Source organism: Pseudophryne corroboree (assembly GCF_028390025.1).
Source record: "Pseudophryne corroboree isolate aPseCor3 chromosome 2 unlocalized genomic scaffold, aPseCor3.hap2 SUPER_2_unloc_4, whole genome shotgun sequence".
In the NCBI taxonomy this organism is placed as follows: domain Eukaryota; kingdom Metazoa; phylum Chordata; class Amphibia; order Anura; family Myobatrachidae; genus Pseudophryne; species Pseudophryne corroboree.
In genome coordinates this window covers 200,382-218,846 of record NW_026967491.1, presented here as the reverse complement: position 1 = coordinate 218,846, position 18,465 = coordinate 200,382, and the positions used below count along the sequence as shown (strand labels likewise).

Below are 18,465 nucleotides of genomic sequence, written 5' to 3'. Positions count from 1 at the left end.
AATGCCAGTTACACATAATGCCCCCAGTATAGTGCCAGCTACACATAATGTCCCCAGTATAGTGCCAGATCCACATGATTTCCCCAGTATAGTGCCAGTTCCATGTAATACCCCCAGTATAGTGTCAGATATACGGAATGCCCCAAGTATAGTGTCAGATACACGTAATGCCCCCTGTGTAGTGGCAGTTACACAAAATGCGCCCAGTATAATGCCAGTTACACATCATGCCCCCAGTATAGTGCCAGTTCCACATAATGTCCCCAGTATAGTGCCAGATACACATAATGCCCCCAGTATAATGCCAGTTACACATAATGCCCTCAGTATAGTGCCAGTTACACACAATGTCCCTCAGTATAGTGCCAGATACACATAATGCCCCAGTATAATGCCAGTTACACATAATGCCCTTAGTATAGTGCCAGTTACACACAATGTCCCTCAGTATAGTGCCAGATACCCATGATTTCCCCAGTATTGTGCCAGTTACATGTAATACCCCAGTATAGTGTCAGATATACGTAATGCCCCAAGTATATTGTCAGATACATGCAATGCCCCCAGTATAGTGTCAGTTGCACAAAATGCACCCTGTATTATTATTATTATCCTTTATTTATATGGCGCCACAAGGGATCCACATGCACCCAATTACAGAGTACATAAACAAATAATCAAATCAAGAAAACAGCGACTTACAGTTGAAGACAATATCGGACAAGTACAGGGTAAATACACATAGTTCCATCAGCAGATGACACTGGAATAAGTATCAGGTGGCAGAAGACTGCTGGATTTGGTGCAGTTGAAGATTATTAAAGTAAGACAAAGGATAAGCACATGAGGGAAGAGGGCCCTACTTGTGAAAGCTTACATTCTAAAGAGGAGGGGTAGACAGACAGGGGTGACACAGATGGGGTACATAGAGAACGTGGAACAGAGGGTTAGGATGAGACTTGGCTGGGTTTGGTGAAGAAGTGGGTCTTATGAGCCCGTTTGAAGATTTATAGAAAGGTGGAGAGTACGACGGGGAGGGGAGGGAATTCCAGAGAAAGAGAGCAGGGAGTATAATGTCCCTCAGTATAGTGCCAGATACACATAATTTCCCCAGTAAAGTGCCAGTTACACATAATGCCCCAAGTATAGTGTCAGATATATGTAATGACCCAGTAGAGTGCCAGATATACATAATGCCCCAAGAATTGTTGCCAGTTACATGTAATGCCACAAGTATAGTCCCAGATACACATAATGCCCCAAATATAGTACCAGATACACGTAATGCCACAAATATAGTGCCAGATACATGTAATGCCCCCAGTAGAGTGCCAGTTACATGTAATGCCTCCAGTATAGTGCCATTTACACGTAATGCCCCCAGTAGTGCCAAATACACATAATATCCCCAGCAGTGGGAAAAGAGGTCTTTAATTGAGGATGCTCTGTAGGGAAGGTGGATGGAGCATGGCTTCGGGTGGAAGACGTGGCCTCAGGGCACATCACTCGATCTCATCATTTTGGGGCATGCCATAGCTCCCCAAGCAGCTGGGCCGCCCCCTGGCTCACCTCCCTGCACTATTTCTATACCTCCCTGTTTGGTTATGGTCATGAAATTCTGTTTGTTGCTTAAAAGTCAGAAATTGTGGCAAATATCATTCAGAAGAACTACAACTTAGTGCTGGTCCTGATTTCCCGGGGTCAGCCATCGTTACAGCCGGGTACGGGTCGTTGGATAGACACAACTTAAGTTGACAGTCATTAGGTCAATCATGGAAGGTTGACATGCATTAGGTCGACAGGGACAATAGGTCGACATGTACTAGTCGACATGTCAAAAGGTCAACATGTTTTTTTTTACTTTTTGGCGTCGTTTCCTTCGTAAAGTGATGGGGAACCCCAATTAGTGCACCGTGTCCCCTCGCATGGCTCACTTCACTCGCCATGCTTCGGGCAAGGTGTCTTGCTTCACTCGGCACAGGTTACCGTTCCCAATTGTAGTCCACGTAAATCGTTAAGAATGAAAAAATCCAAAAAATTATTTAAAAAAAAACTGCACGTCGGTCTTTTGACCTGTCGACCTAGTATGTGTCGACCCAATGACCATGTCGACCTAATGCATGTCGACCTAAGCTGTGTTGACCGTATCCCGTTACAGCCAAGAACCAGAAATAAATCAATCTATTGGTACATAAAAGACCCATGTGAATGGCCACCTGACAGCCTGGCCTGAGTTCCACTACAGTATGGCGGCCAGGAGGGGGTGGTGCCACTGCCATGGTGAAACTCAGACCTCAGCTGGAGAACGTAAGATATTGCTGCAGCTGTGAATGTGTACAAGATCGCAGAAGCAGACTCAAATATGCCCCAAATATTGCTGTGACCCATCATTTTGCTACCGCTCCTTGTTCCACATTCCCAAACGGTCCCTTTGGGAATAAATCTTCTCTATGACTGCCATCGCAAGACCAAGCATGCTGCATTTCTTAGTCTTGCTCTGCCAAACACTGACTCACAGTATAAGATACAATGACTATTATATATGCAGACAATACAGACAGTTTGGCTCTAACACAGTAAAATGCTATTTTTTTTAAAGCAAACATAGCTAAAACGATAGATTGCAAGCTCTCTGTGACAGACATTATTTAGATTAATTATAGTGTTATTTATTTATTTTATTTTTACTACATAATAACAAGTTGTCAGAATTACATTGTTACTGATTCCACATGAATTTCATTCGACTCTTTGTTGCCAAAATCAATACTCAGAGGAATGTCACGGCGTTCCGTACAGGTCTCATTAATTGTATCCGGGTCACAATCAGTGGCTTTGTACTGTATGCAGTTATTATGGGTTAAGCCCGCAGGAGATGATGTTACTGTATATAGGGGGTAATTCCAAGTTGATCGCAGCAGGAAATATTTTGGCAGTTGGGCAAAACCATGTGCACTGCAGGGGGGGGGGGGGGGGGGGGGGCAGATTTAACATGTGCAGAGAGAGTTAGATTTGGGAGTGGTGTGTTCAATCTGCAATCTAAATTGCAGTGTAAAAATAAAGCATCCAGTATTTACCCTGCACAGAAACAAAATAACACACCCAAATCTAACTCTCTCTGGACATGTTACATCTGCCTCCCCTGCAGTGCACATGGTTTTGCTCAATTGCTAACTAGGGCCCTCATTCCGAGTTGTTCGCTCGCAAGCTGCTTTTAGCAACATTGCACACGCTAAGTCGCCGCCTACTGGGAGTGAATCTTAGCTTCTTAAAATTGCGACCGACGGATTCGCAATATTGCGATTAGACCTCTCTTAGCAGTTTCTGAGTAGCTCCAGACTTACTCGGCATCTGCGATCAGTTCAGTGCTTGTCGTTCCTGGTTTGACGTCACAAACACACCCAGCGTCCGCCCAGACACTCCCCCATTTCTCCGGCCACTCCCGCGTTTTTCCCGGAAACGGTAGCGTTTTTTCGCACACACCCATAAAACGGCCAGTTTCTGCCCAGAAACACCCAATTACTGTCAATCACATTACGATCACCAGAATGAAAAAAAAGCCGTGAGTAAAATACCTAACTGCATAGCAAATTTACTTGGCGCAGTCCGAACATTGCGCATGCGCAATAAGCGGAAAATCGCTGCGATGCGAAGAAAAATACAGAGCGAACAACTCGGAATGACCCCCTAAATTCCTGCTGCGATCAACTTGGAATTACCCCCCATGTGCACTGCAGGGGGAGCAGATTTAACATGTGCAGAGAGAGTTAGATTTGGGTGGGGTGTGTTCAATCTGAAATCTAAATTGCAGTGTAAAAATAAAGCAGCCAGTATTTACCCTGCACAGAAACAATATCACCCAACCAAATCTAACTCTCTCTGCACGTGTTACATCTGCCTCCCCTGCAGTGCACATGGTTTTGCCCAACTGTTAAAAAATGTCCTGCTGCGATCAACTTGGAATTACCCCCATGGGTCTTTATATATTGCGTTAGAAATGACAAAGCGATGCCCCATATTCCACATGCTGCAGAATGCTTCCACATAGCAGTGTCAGTGTGACGGCAGCATAGTCTCGTATTACTGTAGATACATGAAGTTACATAAAGCGCGATCAATTTAACACCATATTCACAAAGTATGGGAATCTGTCCGGGAATTATGTCAGTAAATTCCAGTTTTAAAGTCACTTGTCATTTCGCTAGCATTGGTCTGAGAAAGGTCTGTGATATCTGTGACTATGACGTATAGTGACCCTGTTATATCACTATTGTGGTGTAAATGCAGATTGTGCCGTTCCTGTCCTGTACACTGGATCCAGCGCTGGCGTCTGTAGTGAGTGGTGACATCACAACTGTTTCCGGCATATAACATTCAGTATGGCGGTCAGACAGCTTAGGATGAGAGGAGCGCTGTGGTCATAATTCATTCCCAGAGCTGCGGAAAGATGCATACATCAGTATAGGATCTATTATTAATATCTCTATGTTTTCTATGTTTTTTTCTTTTGTAAACACCTATGACACCTAAAGTTCTGATTCTGAGGCAAAGGGAAAAAATGACTTTGTTTTGTGTACAGTAAGTCTCTCTTTGAGGCAGAACTTTAAGTGGAACGTGTATAAATACTGTAAGTGATGCAGCAAACATCCCGCCATCATCATCATCAACTTGGACGCTTGTGGCAGGTGTAACGTAGCACTAAGGCCCTGATTCAGCACGGATTACTGAATTGCAAAAATGCAAATTTGGCCGATGACTGCACATGCGCTGCGAATGTATTGCACGTGCGCCAAGGCCGCATTTGCGATTGCGGTGCATTTGCAGGATCAGCGAGATGCGATCGCAAATTGATTTACAGGAAGTGACCGTTTGTTGGAGGCAACATGGCGTTTGTAGGAATTGTTTGGGAAAACGCAGGTGTGTCATGGATATTTTTGGGACGTATATCTGAACACAGCTGCGATTGCTTGCGTTTAAAAAACATGGCGCAGGTGCGGCTGCATGTGCATTATTTTGAGTAGACCTGGGTCAACCGCAACTGTCAGTGGTACTCAGTTTCTGCGCAAGGATCACAATTCTGCAAATGCTTATGCAGAGTTGCGGTGGCATCGGTTGGCAGCATGGTGATCCATGCTGAATCTGCCCGTAATCAGAACGTTTTTTGCTTGGGGGTGGGAGGTCAAGCTAGAATCTCAGTTTGGCGCCCCTAGATGGTGGCCATGAGCTTGTGGTGTTGTTTGGCTTGGGAGGAGTACTACCTCGAGGAGTGCGGGGGGAAGAGACACTGCGGGGGCGGGGCTAATAGAGGGAAGTAGGCGGTACCACGGAGGAGGCCAGGAGTCTGCAACCGGAGGAGATGGAGGGAGGCGGTACAGTGGGAGGAGAAGAGGTGGCCGGCAACGGTACCAAAGCACAGCACCATGGGAGAGCCGAGGTGAGTGCGGCCGCTGGGACCATCGGGAAGCAGGAGCGGTTGTGCATTAAAGAAATAGGCTCCCGCTGCACAGCCCGTGCACTGCGGAGAAGGAGGAGGTGTAAAGTGCGGCAGCGGCATTTCACCTGACTACCCACCACTCCTCTGCTCCTCCAGTATAAGCACCTCTCTCATGTTTGGGGGGAGCGAGCTGCCCCCTTGTCCCTCCCGCCTCCCCATTCCAAGGCCCCTGCCCCTAAGATACAATTTCCTGAATTAAACATGTACAAGAAAGTCAGATGCACCTGTAAAAGGCATAACGGACTCCAGGCTCCAGTGCTGCCTCTCCAAGCAAAATAGACTGCAAATACAGGCAATAGTTACATTCACTGTGTGGATAATTACAGTCATGGCCACCAGGGGGTACAGGCAGTACTGATGCAATGGGCCCGGGCTCAGAGGGGGCCTGCAGAGCTCTGATGATACTGCCTGCAAGCAGCTACTTATTCACAGGCAGTGAGCGAGAAGCAGTTTGCTGGCGGAATCAGTAATTCCCCCCCCCCCCCCCCCCAGGCCCTGACACAGTGAGCTCAGTGTTCTACCATATAGTGGGGGATGGCATATAGTGGGGGATGGCATATAGTGGGGGCATATAGTGGGGGATGGCATATAGTGGGGGCATATAATGGGGGATGGCATATAGTGGGGGCATATAGTGGGGGATGGCATATGGTGGGGGCATATAGTGGGGGATGGCATATAGTGGGGGCATATAATGGGGGATGGCATATAGTGGGGGCATATAGTGGGGGATGGCATATGGTGGGGGCATATAGTGGGGGATGGCATATAGTGGGGGCATATAGTGGGGGATGGCATATGGTGGGGGCATATAGTGGGGGATGGCAGGCTTGTTTGATTGGGGCCTGATACAGTGGGCTTGATTAAGAGGTGGGCGTTGCGACTGCTATTGTGTCTGTTTCGGAGTCGCAGCAGCGCCTGTATGTAAATGCTACTTTTACAGCCTGGGGATGTGCGGTTCAGTTCTCCAGAAATCTGAATCCACCTGGTCCAGATCCCTCAAGGAGATCCGATCCAAAAGCGAGTCCCAGTACGAATCTTCCTGCGGTTCGGAATTCGTATTTGAAATCTGAATTTCGGGTTTGGGACGGCCAAAATGACATGACTTTAGGTATCTTTTTAATTGATTTTTATCAATTTTGATCAGATTCTCAATTTTTTTGTTTTGTTTTTGTTTTATCGATTTTAAACTGAACTCTGCATCCGAACCAAAACACTTCAGAGTGGTTTTCCTAAACCAAAACATGATGATGAATTAGAACCAAAACACGGGGTCCGTGCACTTCTCTCTACATCTATGTAAGGACACGCGCTAAATGAAATACTTCAGAACATTTATTAAACTTCTGAAATAACAGAAATCCTAAAATCAATACAAGCTGCAAAAACCATTATGAAGATTCATACAATAATACTAGGGATGCGTTCGGCATCCCAGTGGTCTGTTTGCAGGCGGTCATGTGACTGACCCCGAAATACTAGCAGTGAGTATCAGGATTAGGGTGGGGGAAGGGGGGGAATGTGTTAGTGTTAGGCACTAGGGGGAGGTTCGGGTTGGGCACTAGGGGGGTGGTTAGCCATATTCGCCACATCTGAGGATTAATCCAAGCCGCCACTCCCTAAGCGTTAGAGTTAGGGTAGGGGACAGGAGAGGGGTAATATACCTACCTGTATCCAGTGTTGGTATCCTCATTGTCGGGATGCATATGAATGCGCAAAACCCGGGTTTTTGACTTGTGAAAAGGAGACTACCCAGGACTATGTCCCGGGTCCCCGACCCTGCTCCCAACCAGTGTCACGGAGCTGAGACCCGAGAATTTGCAGGGTCGAAGTGGAAAAGGGGTATAAGTCTTCTATATGATTCTGCTAATGAATTTGTCACTTCATGGGGGTCCAGGAAGGTCTCCTCACTTTCTCATGCACTTCCCAAAGTTGCATTTTGTAAACAATTCACACACCCTCTCCATGACAAATGTGGCATTTCTTGGGTACGCGCATTTGTGCGAAGTCTGCGAGTAACATGAAATAAGATCTCATTCGCAGACTCGCACCTTATTGGATGGAGCCCGATGTATTGTGTAACACAATAGATTAACAAGTAGCAATATAAACTCCTGCCTGTGATCCAGTAATACATCTTTCTCCCTGCCATAATAACCCGGGTTATTGCCAAGTCAACCTGGGTTGTGGCTCGGTATGAAGGGGTATCAGAATAATAACCCGGGTCCAGTGATCTGGGAATCCAACCCGGTAGAGGGAAGAGTTGGACATGGGAGGGATTTTGGTTACAGGGCAGTATAAACGGGTGACCCGGGTCCTGTTTACAGCATAGGAAGAGCCAGATCCAGAGACACTTGAAGATGTTGTCAATAGTTGACACTGTACCCATGTGCAGTGAAAATGGGCCAAACCAAGAATAACCTGGGTGGTAAATGGGGCCTGTCCCAAGTCTGACCTGGGATTTTGGTGTGAAAGGGATACAAGTGTCCATTTATATTGGTTCAGTGGTAACACACAAATAGGTTAACATGGACAAATATAATCTCATCAGGGTGCTATATGGCAAAGAGATTTGTACATAGATAAAGCAAGGAGGGCTAAATATAGCACATTGGGCCTAATTCAGATCTGATAGCAGCAACAAATTTGTTAGCTAGTGGACAAAACCATGTTCACTGCAGGGGGGGCAGATATAACATGTGCAGAGAGAGTTAGATTTGGGTGGGTTATATTGTTTCTGTGCAGGGTAAATGCTAGCTACTTTATTTTTACACTGCAATTTGGATTTCAGTTTGAAAATCACCCCACCCAAATATAACTCTCTCTGCACATGTTACATCTGCCCCCCCCCCCCCCCCCCCCCCCGCAGTGCACATGGTTTTGTCCACTAGCTAACAAATCTGCCATATACAAACTTGGTTCATCGAGAATCAGCTGATTCTCTGAGAAAAACCACACAGGCGAAACGTACGTTGGATATAACAGGTGCACCATATCTGCATGGTATGGGAAACCCCTGCACCACGTTTGTGTATGGCTACTACTGTAGTTTCTTTCATGGTATGTGGCCACATCACATTGGTCCCCCAGCATTGCTGCTATTGAAGTTCATAGAGACTCTAATCCCCCTTTCCCTAAAAACACTATACAGCTGCACTGACAGAGGCACTTATCTCATTACTGTACTATATCCCTTTGATAGTCCCATACAATTGTCGCTTTCCCCCTAAATTGTCTGCATTAGTTAGTCTATGAGAATACAATACCCTACTTTTATCCACTATGAGTATTACTGGCCTTACCAGAGCTGCAAATAGGGTGTTTTCTTTTTTCTCCTGTGGAAAAAAAACAAAATCTTACATATGATTTATTCTCAGATATCTCATGTCATATCACACATGCTGTATGTAAACTTAAATGAAGATATCAATATAATGGGGGTCACCTGCTGGACACAGATCACCCTTTTTTAATTTGTGCAAACAGCTGTGCCATTAAAAACCAGAACATGTGGACCTACTGTAACTGTCTGTACTCCCCAAGTCCCTGCTTCCGTCAGTGACCGGGAGCTCTTCCCACCCCTGCCTAATAACTTACTATACCTGCTCCAACACTACCTGGGGATCAGTCACTGGTACACTCAGTGACATCACACTCACCTCCTAGGTACACTCAGTGGCATCACACTCACATCCTGTGTACACTCAGTGGCATCACACTCACATCCTATGTACACTCAGTGACATCTTATTCACCTTCTAGGTACACTCAGTGACACCACACTCACCTTCTAGGTACACTCAGTGACATCACACTCACCTCCTAGGTACACTCAGTGACATCACACTCACCTCCTAGGTACACTCAGTGACATCACACTCACCTCCTAGTTACACTCAGTGACATCACATTCACCTCCTAGATACACTCAGTGGCATCACACTCACATCCTATGTACACTCAGTGGCATCTTATTCACCTTCTAGGTACACTCAGTGACACCACACTCACCTTCTAGGTACACTCAGTGACATCACACTCACCTCCTAGGTACACTCAGTGACACCACACTCACCTCCTAGGTATACTCAGTGACACCACACTCACCTCTTATGTACACTCAGTGACATCACACTCACCTCCTAGGTACACTCAGTCACAGCACACTCACCTCCTAGGTACACTCAGTGACACCACACTCACCTCCTAGGTACACTCAGTGACACCACACTCACCTCCTAGGTACACTCAGTGACACCACACTCACCTCCTAGGTACACTCAGTGACATCACATTCACCTCCTAGATACACTCAGTGACACCACACTCACCTCCTAGGTACACTCAGTGACACCATACTCATCTCCTAGGTACACTCAGTGACATCACACTCACCTCCTAGGTACACTCAGTGATATCACACTCACCTCCTAGGTATACTCAGTGACACCACACTCACCTCCTAGGTACACTCAGTTATGTCATACTCACCTCCTAGGTACACTCAGTGATGTCACACTCACCTCCTAGGTACACTCAGTGACATCATACTCACCTCCTAGGTACACTCAGTGACATCATAGTCCCCCCCCCCTCTAGGTACACTCAGTGATGTCACAGTCACCTCCTGGGTACACTCAGTGATGTCACACTCACCTCCTAGGAACACTTAGCGAAGTCACACTCGCCTCCTTTGTACACTCAGTGACACCATATTAACTTCCTAGGTACACTCAGTGAAATCACATTCACCTCCTAGATACACTCAGTGACATCACACTCACCTCCTAGGTACACTCAGTGATATCACACTCACCTCCTGGAAACACTCAGCGATATCACACTCACCTCCTAGGTACACTTAGTGACATCACACTCACCTCCTAGGTACACTCAGTGACATCACACTCACCTCCTAGGTACACTCACTGATGTCATACTCACCTCCTAGGTACACTCCCTGATGTCACACTCACCTCCTAGGTACACTCACTGATGTCACACTCACCTCCTAGGTGCACTCAATGACACCTCACTCACCTCCTAGGTGCACTCAGTGATGTCACACTCATCTAGGTACACTCAGTGACATCATACTCACATACTAGGTACACTCAGTGACATCATACTCACCTCCTAGGTACACTCAGTGATGTCACACTCACCTCCTAGGTACACTCAGTGACACCACACTCACCTCCTAGGTCCACTCAGTGACACCACACTCACCTCCTAGGTACACTCAGTGACATCACATTCACCTCCTAGATACACTCAGTGACATCACATTCACCTCCTAGGTTCCCTCAGTGACATCACACTCACCTCCTAGTTACACTTAGTGATGTCACACTCACCTCCTAGGTACACTCAGTGACATCACACTCACCTCCTAGGAACACTCAGTGATGCCACACTCACCTCTTAGGTACACTCAGTGACACCACACTCACCTCCTAGGTACACTCAGTGACACCACACTCACCTCCTAGGTACACTCAGTGACATCACATTCACCTCCTAGGTACACTCAGTGACATCACACTCACCTCCTATGTACACTCAGTGACATCACAATCACCTCCTATGTACACTCAGTGATATCACACTGACCAGCTAGGTACACTCAGTGATGTCACACTCACCTCCTAGGTACACTCAGTGATATCACACTCACCAGCTAGGTACACTCAGTGACATCACACTCACCTCCTAGGTACACTCAGTGATGTCACACTCACCTCCTGGGTACACTCAGAGATATCACACTCACCCCCTAGGTACACTCAGTGATGTCACACTCACCTCCTAGGAACACTCAGTGATGTCACAACCACCTCCTAGGTACACTCAGTGACACCACACTCACCTCCTAGGTACACTCAGTGACACCACACTCACCTCCTAGGTACACTCAGTGACATCACATTCACCTCCTAGATACACTCAGTGACATCACATTCACCTCCTAGGTACACTCAGTGACATCACACTCACCTCCTATGTACACTCAGTGACATCACAATCACCTCCTATGTACACTCAGTGATATCACACTGACCAGCTAGGTACACTCAGTGATGTCACACTCACCTCCTAGGTACACTCAGTGATATCACACTCACCAGCTAGGTACACTCAGTGACATCACACTCACCTCCTAGGTACACTCAGTGATGTCACACTCATCTCCTGGGTACACTCAGAGATATCCCACTCACCCCCTAGGTACACTCAGTGATGTCACACTCACCTCCTAGGAACACTCAGTGATGTCACAACCACCTCCTAGGTACACTCAGTGACACCACACTCACCTCCTAGGTACACTCAGTGACACCACACTCACCTCCTAGGTACACTCAGTGACATCACATTCACCTCCTAGGTACACTCAGTGACATCACACTCACCTCCTATGTACACTCAGTGACATCACAATCACCTCCTATGTACACTCAGTGATATCACACTGACCAGCTAGGTACACTCAGTGATGTCACACTCACCTCCTAGGTACACTCAGTGACGTCACACTCACCTACTAGGTACAGTCAGTGACGTCACACTCACCTCCTAGGAACACTCAGTGATGTCACACTCACCTCCTAGGTACACTCAGTGACATCACACTCACCTCCTAGGTACACTCATTGATGTCATACTCACCTCCTAGGTACACTCAGTGATGTCATACTCACCTCCTAGGTACACTCAGTGACATCACAGTCCCCCCTAGGTACACTCAGTGATGTCACAGTCACCTCCTAGGTACACTCAGTGATGTCACGCTCACCTCCTAGGAACACTTAGCGATGTCACACTCACCTCCTTTGTACACTTAATGACACCATATAAACTTCCTAGGTACACTCAGTGAAATCACATTCACCTCCTAGATACACTCAGTGACATCACACTCACCTCCTAGGTACACTCAGTGATATCACACTCACCTCCTGGAAACACTCAGTGACATCACACTCACCTCCTAGGTACACTTAGTGACATCACACTCACCTCCTAGGTACACTCAGTGACATCACACTCACCTCCTAGGTACACTCACTGATGTCCCACTCACCTCCTAGGTGCACTCCCTGATGTCACACTCACCTCCTAGGTACACTCACTGATGTCACACTCACCTCCTAGGTACACTCAGTGACACCTCACTCACCTCCTAGCTGCACTCAGTGATGTCACACTCACCTCCTAGGTACACTCAGTGATGTCACACTCACCTCCTAGGTACACTCAGTGATGTCACACTCACCTCCTAGGTACACTAAGTGATGTCACACGCACCTCCTAGATACACTCAGTGATATCACACTCACCTCCTAGGTGCACTCAGTGACATCACACTCACCTCCTAGGTACACTCAGTGATGTCACACTTACCTCCTAGGTACACTCAGTGACATCACACTCACCTCCTAGGTACACTCAGTGACATCTCACTCACCTCCTAGGTACACTCAGTGACATCACACTTACCTCCTAGGTACACTCAGTGACATCACACTCACCTCCTAGATACACTCAGTGACATCACACTCACCTCCTAGGTACACTCAGTGACATCACACTCACCTCCTAGGTACACTCAGTGACATCACACTTACCTCCTAGGTACACTCAGTGATATCACACTCACCTCCTAGATACACTCAGTGACATCACACTCACCTCCTAGATACACTCAGTGACATCACACTCACCTCCTAGGTACACTCAGTGACATCACACTCGCCTCCTAGGTACACTCAGTGACATCACACTTACCTCCTAGGTACACTCAGTGATATCACACTCACCTCCTAGACAGAGGCAGAACTCTGGGAGGCAACGGAGTCATCTGCCGCCGGGCTCCTGCTCTGAAGGGGGGCACCTCTCCTCCCATTCTGTGACTTTATTGAATTAAGTTAATTGATAGCTGTTGCTGTCTTTTCAGTGGCTGACTTCCTCACTGGTCCCTGCACCTTACAAATCACACCCTCTTTATTATACTGAATATACACATTTTACAAGTGTCATAGCCAGGATTAGAAACCACAACCTATTACACTGGAAGCAGGCACCTTACTGATGAATTGGTTTGCTCCTGTATAGGAAATATGAGAATTTTAACTATATGAAGATACTTCTCTGACAATTACACGTAACTTCATATAGTTAGAATTCTCATGCTTCCTCTACAGGAGCAAATAGCTCCATCAGTAAAGTGTCTGCTGTTAGTGTAACAGGTCATGGGTTCTAATCCTCGGTATGACTGCTAAGAAATGTGTGATTTAAAATAAAAGACAATTGAATGTATAAATACAGTATATACATTTTTTTCAGAACACTACACACACACACACACACACACACACACACACACATATTTATCTTAATATAGGAAATAGGGGGGCACCAACATTTATATTGCCTCCGGGCAACTGGGACGAACTTACGCCACTGCTCCTAGATACACTCAGTGACATCACACTCACCTCCTAGATACACTCAGTGACATCACACTCACCTCCTAGGTACACTCAGTGACATCACACTCACCTCCTAGGTATGCACAGTTGTAGTAGCTGCAATGGTGGCCGGTGCTTCTGAGCACATACGAGTTTTCAGATTTTTTCATAATGTCAAACTTTTCTGTTACTGGAATGAGCACTTCTTGTTCTTTGAAGTCTGAGAACACCTCGATGCTCACCCCGAAGCAGGTAAATATAGTAAACAGAGTCTTAGTTCCAAATCTCTGGGCAACCTGTGGGCTGAAAGATGATGAGGCAAAGTGTCCAAAGCGGAGGTTGGGTGATACAGTACTGTACGTCAGCCACGTCCCCCGGTACACCTGGGACCGCCCGGCGCAGCCGCTGCTGAGCACCTGCAGAGTCCTTGTCAGGTAGAAGTGAAGAGCTTTGAAATGAAATCTGTCCATGTAATGATCCCGGGATCGCCCAGCGATGGACACGTTTCTGTTCAGCATCTGGTAAATAGGGAAGGGGCTCTCCTTGGTGTACAGGATGATGGCTGTGCCATATTCATCCTTAAATTCAGCAGGTACGATGTTATATGGCTTTATTTTCTTCCAGTCCTGTTCTGCTGAGATCCACATTGTGGCAAACGGCTTATACTTCTTCTCCCGCTCCAGTATGCCTGGCATTACCCGCTCCATTTCCCGGGCGCAGCCCAAATACTGATCATCAAATGCATCCGGCATCATGCTCATATCCACAGCCTGGCAGCGCAGCTGGAAAACACGCCAGGAGATGGCTTATTATTATGATGCGGTGCCATGGCCAATGGGGGGTCTTCAGAGTTGTTAGCAAACCAAAAAAGTTAGCAGTTGGGCAAAACCATGTGCAGTGCAGGTGGGGCATATGTAACATGTGCAGAGAGAATTAGATTTGGGTGGGTTACATTGTTTCTGTGCAGGGTAAATACTGGCTGCTTTATTCTTACACTGCAATTTAAATTTCAGTTTGAATACACCCCTCCCAAATCTAACTCTCTCTGCACATGTTACATCTGCCCCACCTGCAGTGCACATGGTTTCGCCCAGTTGTGTGCTTCTGTTGGGTTGCTAACAACTCTGGATAACCCCCAGTATTCAGTGTCATACTCACACACACACATGAAATATAGACTGTTGTGCTCCACAGAGGGAGGCAGATAACTTATTAGTCAGCGCAGCGGGATTATTTCTAAAAATAACGAGCTTTGTAAATAAAATGTAGGAGTGAAATTAAATTAAAAAAAAAAAATTGTTCTTAAAGAGGCTACTGCAAAGTAAGACTGAGGACCGCAGCAGGTATCAGGTATTTTCTGGGGCTATCCCACTAATCGTAATTAATAAATAGGCCTTTTATAGTCCAAGATATATGGCGGCATCCAATTAGCCGCGATAACGCGATCCGCAAGTGTTACTGCACCTAAGGACTCCTGTTTATCACACCTATCCTATTCCAAATCATCAATAACAGCAATCTCGCTATAATTCTAGCCGGCAAAAGCATAGGAAAAAGTGGGGAAATGTGTCTGTACCCTACAAAACGCCAAACTAATATCAGAAATTATAGAAGTCTATTATACTCCTTTCACACTGCACAAATAACCCGGTATCGACCTGGCATATTGCTGGGTTGACATGGGTCGGTGTGTGGTGTGAAAGGGCCATGGTGGAATTCCCGGGTCTCCTGACCCGGTAATTCAATCCGTGAATAAAGCATTGTTATTCCCGGGTTGAATACCTGGTCAGTGGCAGCGTGAACGGGTTCCGAGGTCGATGCGACCCGGGACCCGTTCACTACAATAGGTAGAGGCGACACTTTCACACCGCCAATGCCGGATCCCACCCGGGAAGGACCCGTTTCCAATTCCTGGGTGGGATCCGGCATTGGCGATGTGAAAGGGTTATTTGTGGCCACGATATAACTAATTAGTGTCATTAAATCGGGTCAAATGGCTGCTGAAAAACGGTAGAACGCTATTTTTTCCCTCTGCAAAATAAGTACTATCACTATATTTGGGGCTACATAAAAATGGGTATAAGTATATATTTGGGTCAATTTAGGGGACTTTCAAAAACAAAAGTGGAAACGGACCGATTACGTCTCAAGATAGTATGTGCTGCACTTAATATTTCTCGCATCGCAGTGCGATCGCATGTGGTTTTTAGCCTGAGGCCGCTCCCACTCGGCTGTGACTGTGCCCATCACGTGATTACCATGCGATCTATCGCATGATCACATGGTTATCTCTTTGGCAGTTCAGGTGCGGTTTCATCGCACCTGAACTGCCGATGCGATGTTGCGTCGTGGGGCATCACACAAGTGTATGGGCACCAATAGATAGCTAGATATGAGATAGATAGATAGATAAATAGATAGATAGATAGATAGATAGATAGATAGATACCTGTACTGATAATAAGATGTATAGGGCACTGAACAGTTCTAGTGATTTCAGCATCATCTTGATGGTCTCAGTCTGGTCTGTGAAGGACGTCACACGGTTATCTTGTGTAGAGCTGATTTCAGGTTGGTCATCTGCTGCAATGTGAGATGATGAGAGACGCTGTCCTCAGTGCAGATACATATAATATTGTGGTATAGACAGAATGGTTACATACTGGGCCTGCTACTAGGAACATGCACCTTCTTTTCTTCCTGAATTTGAGTGAGCGGGCAGAGAATGACGGCCGAGCTTCTATCATAGGATCCTCATCGTGTTGTATGACCCCCACAAGGTGGTTTACTTTGCACCCTAGAAAGGATGATACTTTAGAAAGAAAAGGCTAATCTAACCATGTGATCACTTTATGCCTTCAGTAATCTATACAGAATTGAGTGCTACTATCTCTTTTTGGTATGTAGCCTCTCGGTGTATGGCTATCCAGCAAGTCTGTCAAATAATTCAAGTGTTCTTTCAGCAACAGTTTTATCTGTCTCCTCTGATGAGACTACATACGGTATGTTCTCCTGAGATGAGACTGGATCCTGTTTCAGTTAATCCTGATTATCTTTTAAAGAACTATATACAAGAGCCACAAACCTTCATAATATTCAAATGCATTGTTTTTATTGGACAACATCTCCTCTAATGTACTGACAAGCTAGGTGATATAACTATGCCATTGGCCCGTGTTGTGTGCACTTTTCTTGTTCACCTACTGTAAAGTTTCACTCCACAGTTCCAAAATTCATATCACAACTCAGATGGACGCTACACAACCCCATCATCTGCTGTAATATCTGTGGACTTTCACTTATGAGCATCAGGGAAACCCAGCTCCTGATTCCCATACAGCAATTCCGATGGTGATAACACAATTGTGGAACATTTGATTAAGCAAACATCAAAAAAATTTTAGATTTGGGTTGGGTGTGTTCAATTGAAATCTAAATTGCTGTGTAGAAATAAACAGCCAGTATTTACCCTGCACAGAAACAATGTAACCCACCCAAATCTAACTCTCTCTGCACATGTTACATCTGCCCCACCTGCAGTGCACATGGTTTTACACAATTACTAACAACTCTGATTAACCCCCATTAAGCAGAATTATACTATTTTGTTTCTTTCCTTCACCCTGGTGCATTTGGGGGGACCCATGACTGCGATATACTGAGGTTCTAGTCTAGATAGTGTATGCTGTGGCTATGTATAATATTCTCTTGGAGTACAAAGAGCTACAGGTATCTGTTTCTAAGAACCCAGATTATCCAGAGTTACAGTTCTGAAAGAACATATACTATATTGTCTGTATTTGTTATAGCGCCTGTCTGCTTTGGTTTGGACTTTTGTTAGATTACATTCAATTAGATTTTCCCATCAATGACAGAAATAGCCCAAGACAAGTCCATGTATTACAGTGCGTCTAAAGACCACTTACCTCTATTTTATTAGAAATTCATTCCCACGCTCTCTCCCCCACCACCACCCACACCCAAGTATTGCAACAAGGAATAAGAAAAAGCAAATGTCTCACCTTATATGTTCAGATCTTCATCTCTCTATAGTACCTGGGACAGCACCCCTAGAACATGGGTATTATTCCGTGTATAATGCACAATAAGTACGATGACCATTCCATACATTGTTGTCAAGCGCTCAAATGTTTTCAAAGGTTAAATGAAATAGGAAGATTTCCAACTGGAGGGACAAATGGATTCTTTTCTATTTTGTTTTATTGTAATTATGCAAAGAATGTGTCACTGTAACAATTGTTTCATTATGTGAAGACACAATTGCGGTCTGTGTAGACAATACTCTCCTCATCTGCAATGTAACTTCCAGCCACAAGGGGGCATGAGCGTGCAAGGCAGCAGTGTGGTTTCTGCAATGATAGTGGAACATGTTTTATTCTGGTTTTGGTGTTTGCTTGGTTTTTGTCTTGCACCATATATTGTAAAAATATATTCTTCATTCCACTAACAGAACACAGGCCACTGAAACTTTTTGAAAAT

General features: G+C 45.7%; 1 protein-coding gene across 5 annotated transcripts; it reads right to left on the bottom strand.

The window, feature by feature from the left end:
• Window positions 1-2,970: 2,970 nt before the first annotated feature.
• Window positions 2,971-18,100, bottom strand: LOC134983062 (ecto-ADP-ribosyltransferase 5-like). Of its 5 annotated transcripts, none has more exons than XM_063948757.1 (6): window positions 17,988-18,100; window positions 16,629-16,762; window positions 16,415-16,548; window positions 14,057-14,747; window positions 8,797-8,829; window positions 2,971-4,437 (listed from the first exon to the last, which is right to left on the bottom strand). In XM_063948757.1, exons 3-6 carry the CDS (start codon window positions 16,469-16,471, stop codon window positions 4,349-4,351), a joined length of 870 nt encoding a protein of 289 aa, XP_063804827.1. In that variant the 5' UTR covers window positions 16,472-16,548; window positions 16,629-16,762; window positions 17,988-18,100; the 3' UTR covers window positions 2,971-4,348. The 5 variants fall into 5 exon arrangements, with proteins under 5 accessions (XP_063804827.1, XP_063804829.1, XP_063804828.1 ...); XM_063948759.1 differs by having other exon boundaries at window positions 16,415-16,545; XM_063948758.1 differs by having other exon boundaries at window positions 16,654-16,762.
• Between the last annotated feature and the right edge of the window lie 365 nt (window positions 18,101-18,465).

What these genes read in the sequence shown, in the direction of transcription:
- LOC134983062 (XM_063948757.1), bottom strand. Translation starts at nt 16,471, where the DNA reads ATGATGCTGAAATCACTAGAACTGTTCAGTGCCCTATACATCTTATTA. An exon ending in ACATCTTATTATCAGTACAG is followed by an intron (nt 14,748 to 16,414) that starts GTATCTATCTAT and finishes CGTGTTTTCCAG; the next exon opens with CTGCGCTGCCAGGCTGTGGA. An exon ending in CAACTGTGCATACCTAGGAG is followed by an intron (nt 8,830 to 14,056) that starts GTGAGTGTGATG and finishes TTTTTTCCACAG; the next exon opens with GAGAAAAAAGAAAACACCCT.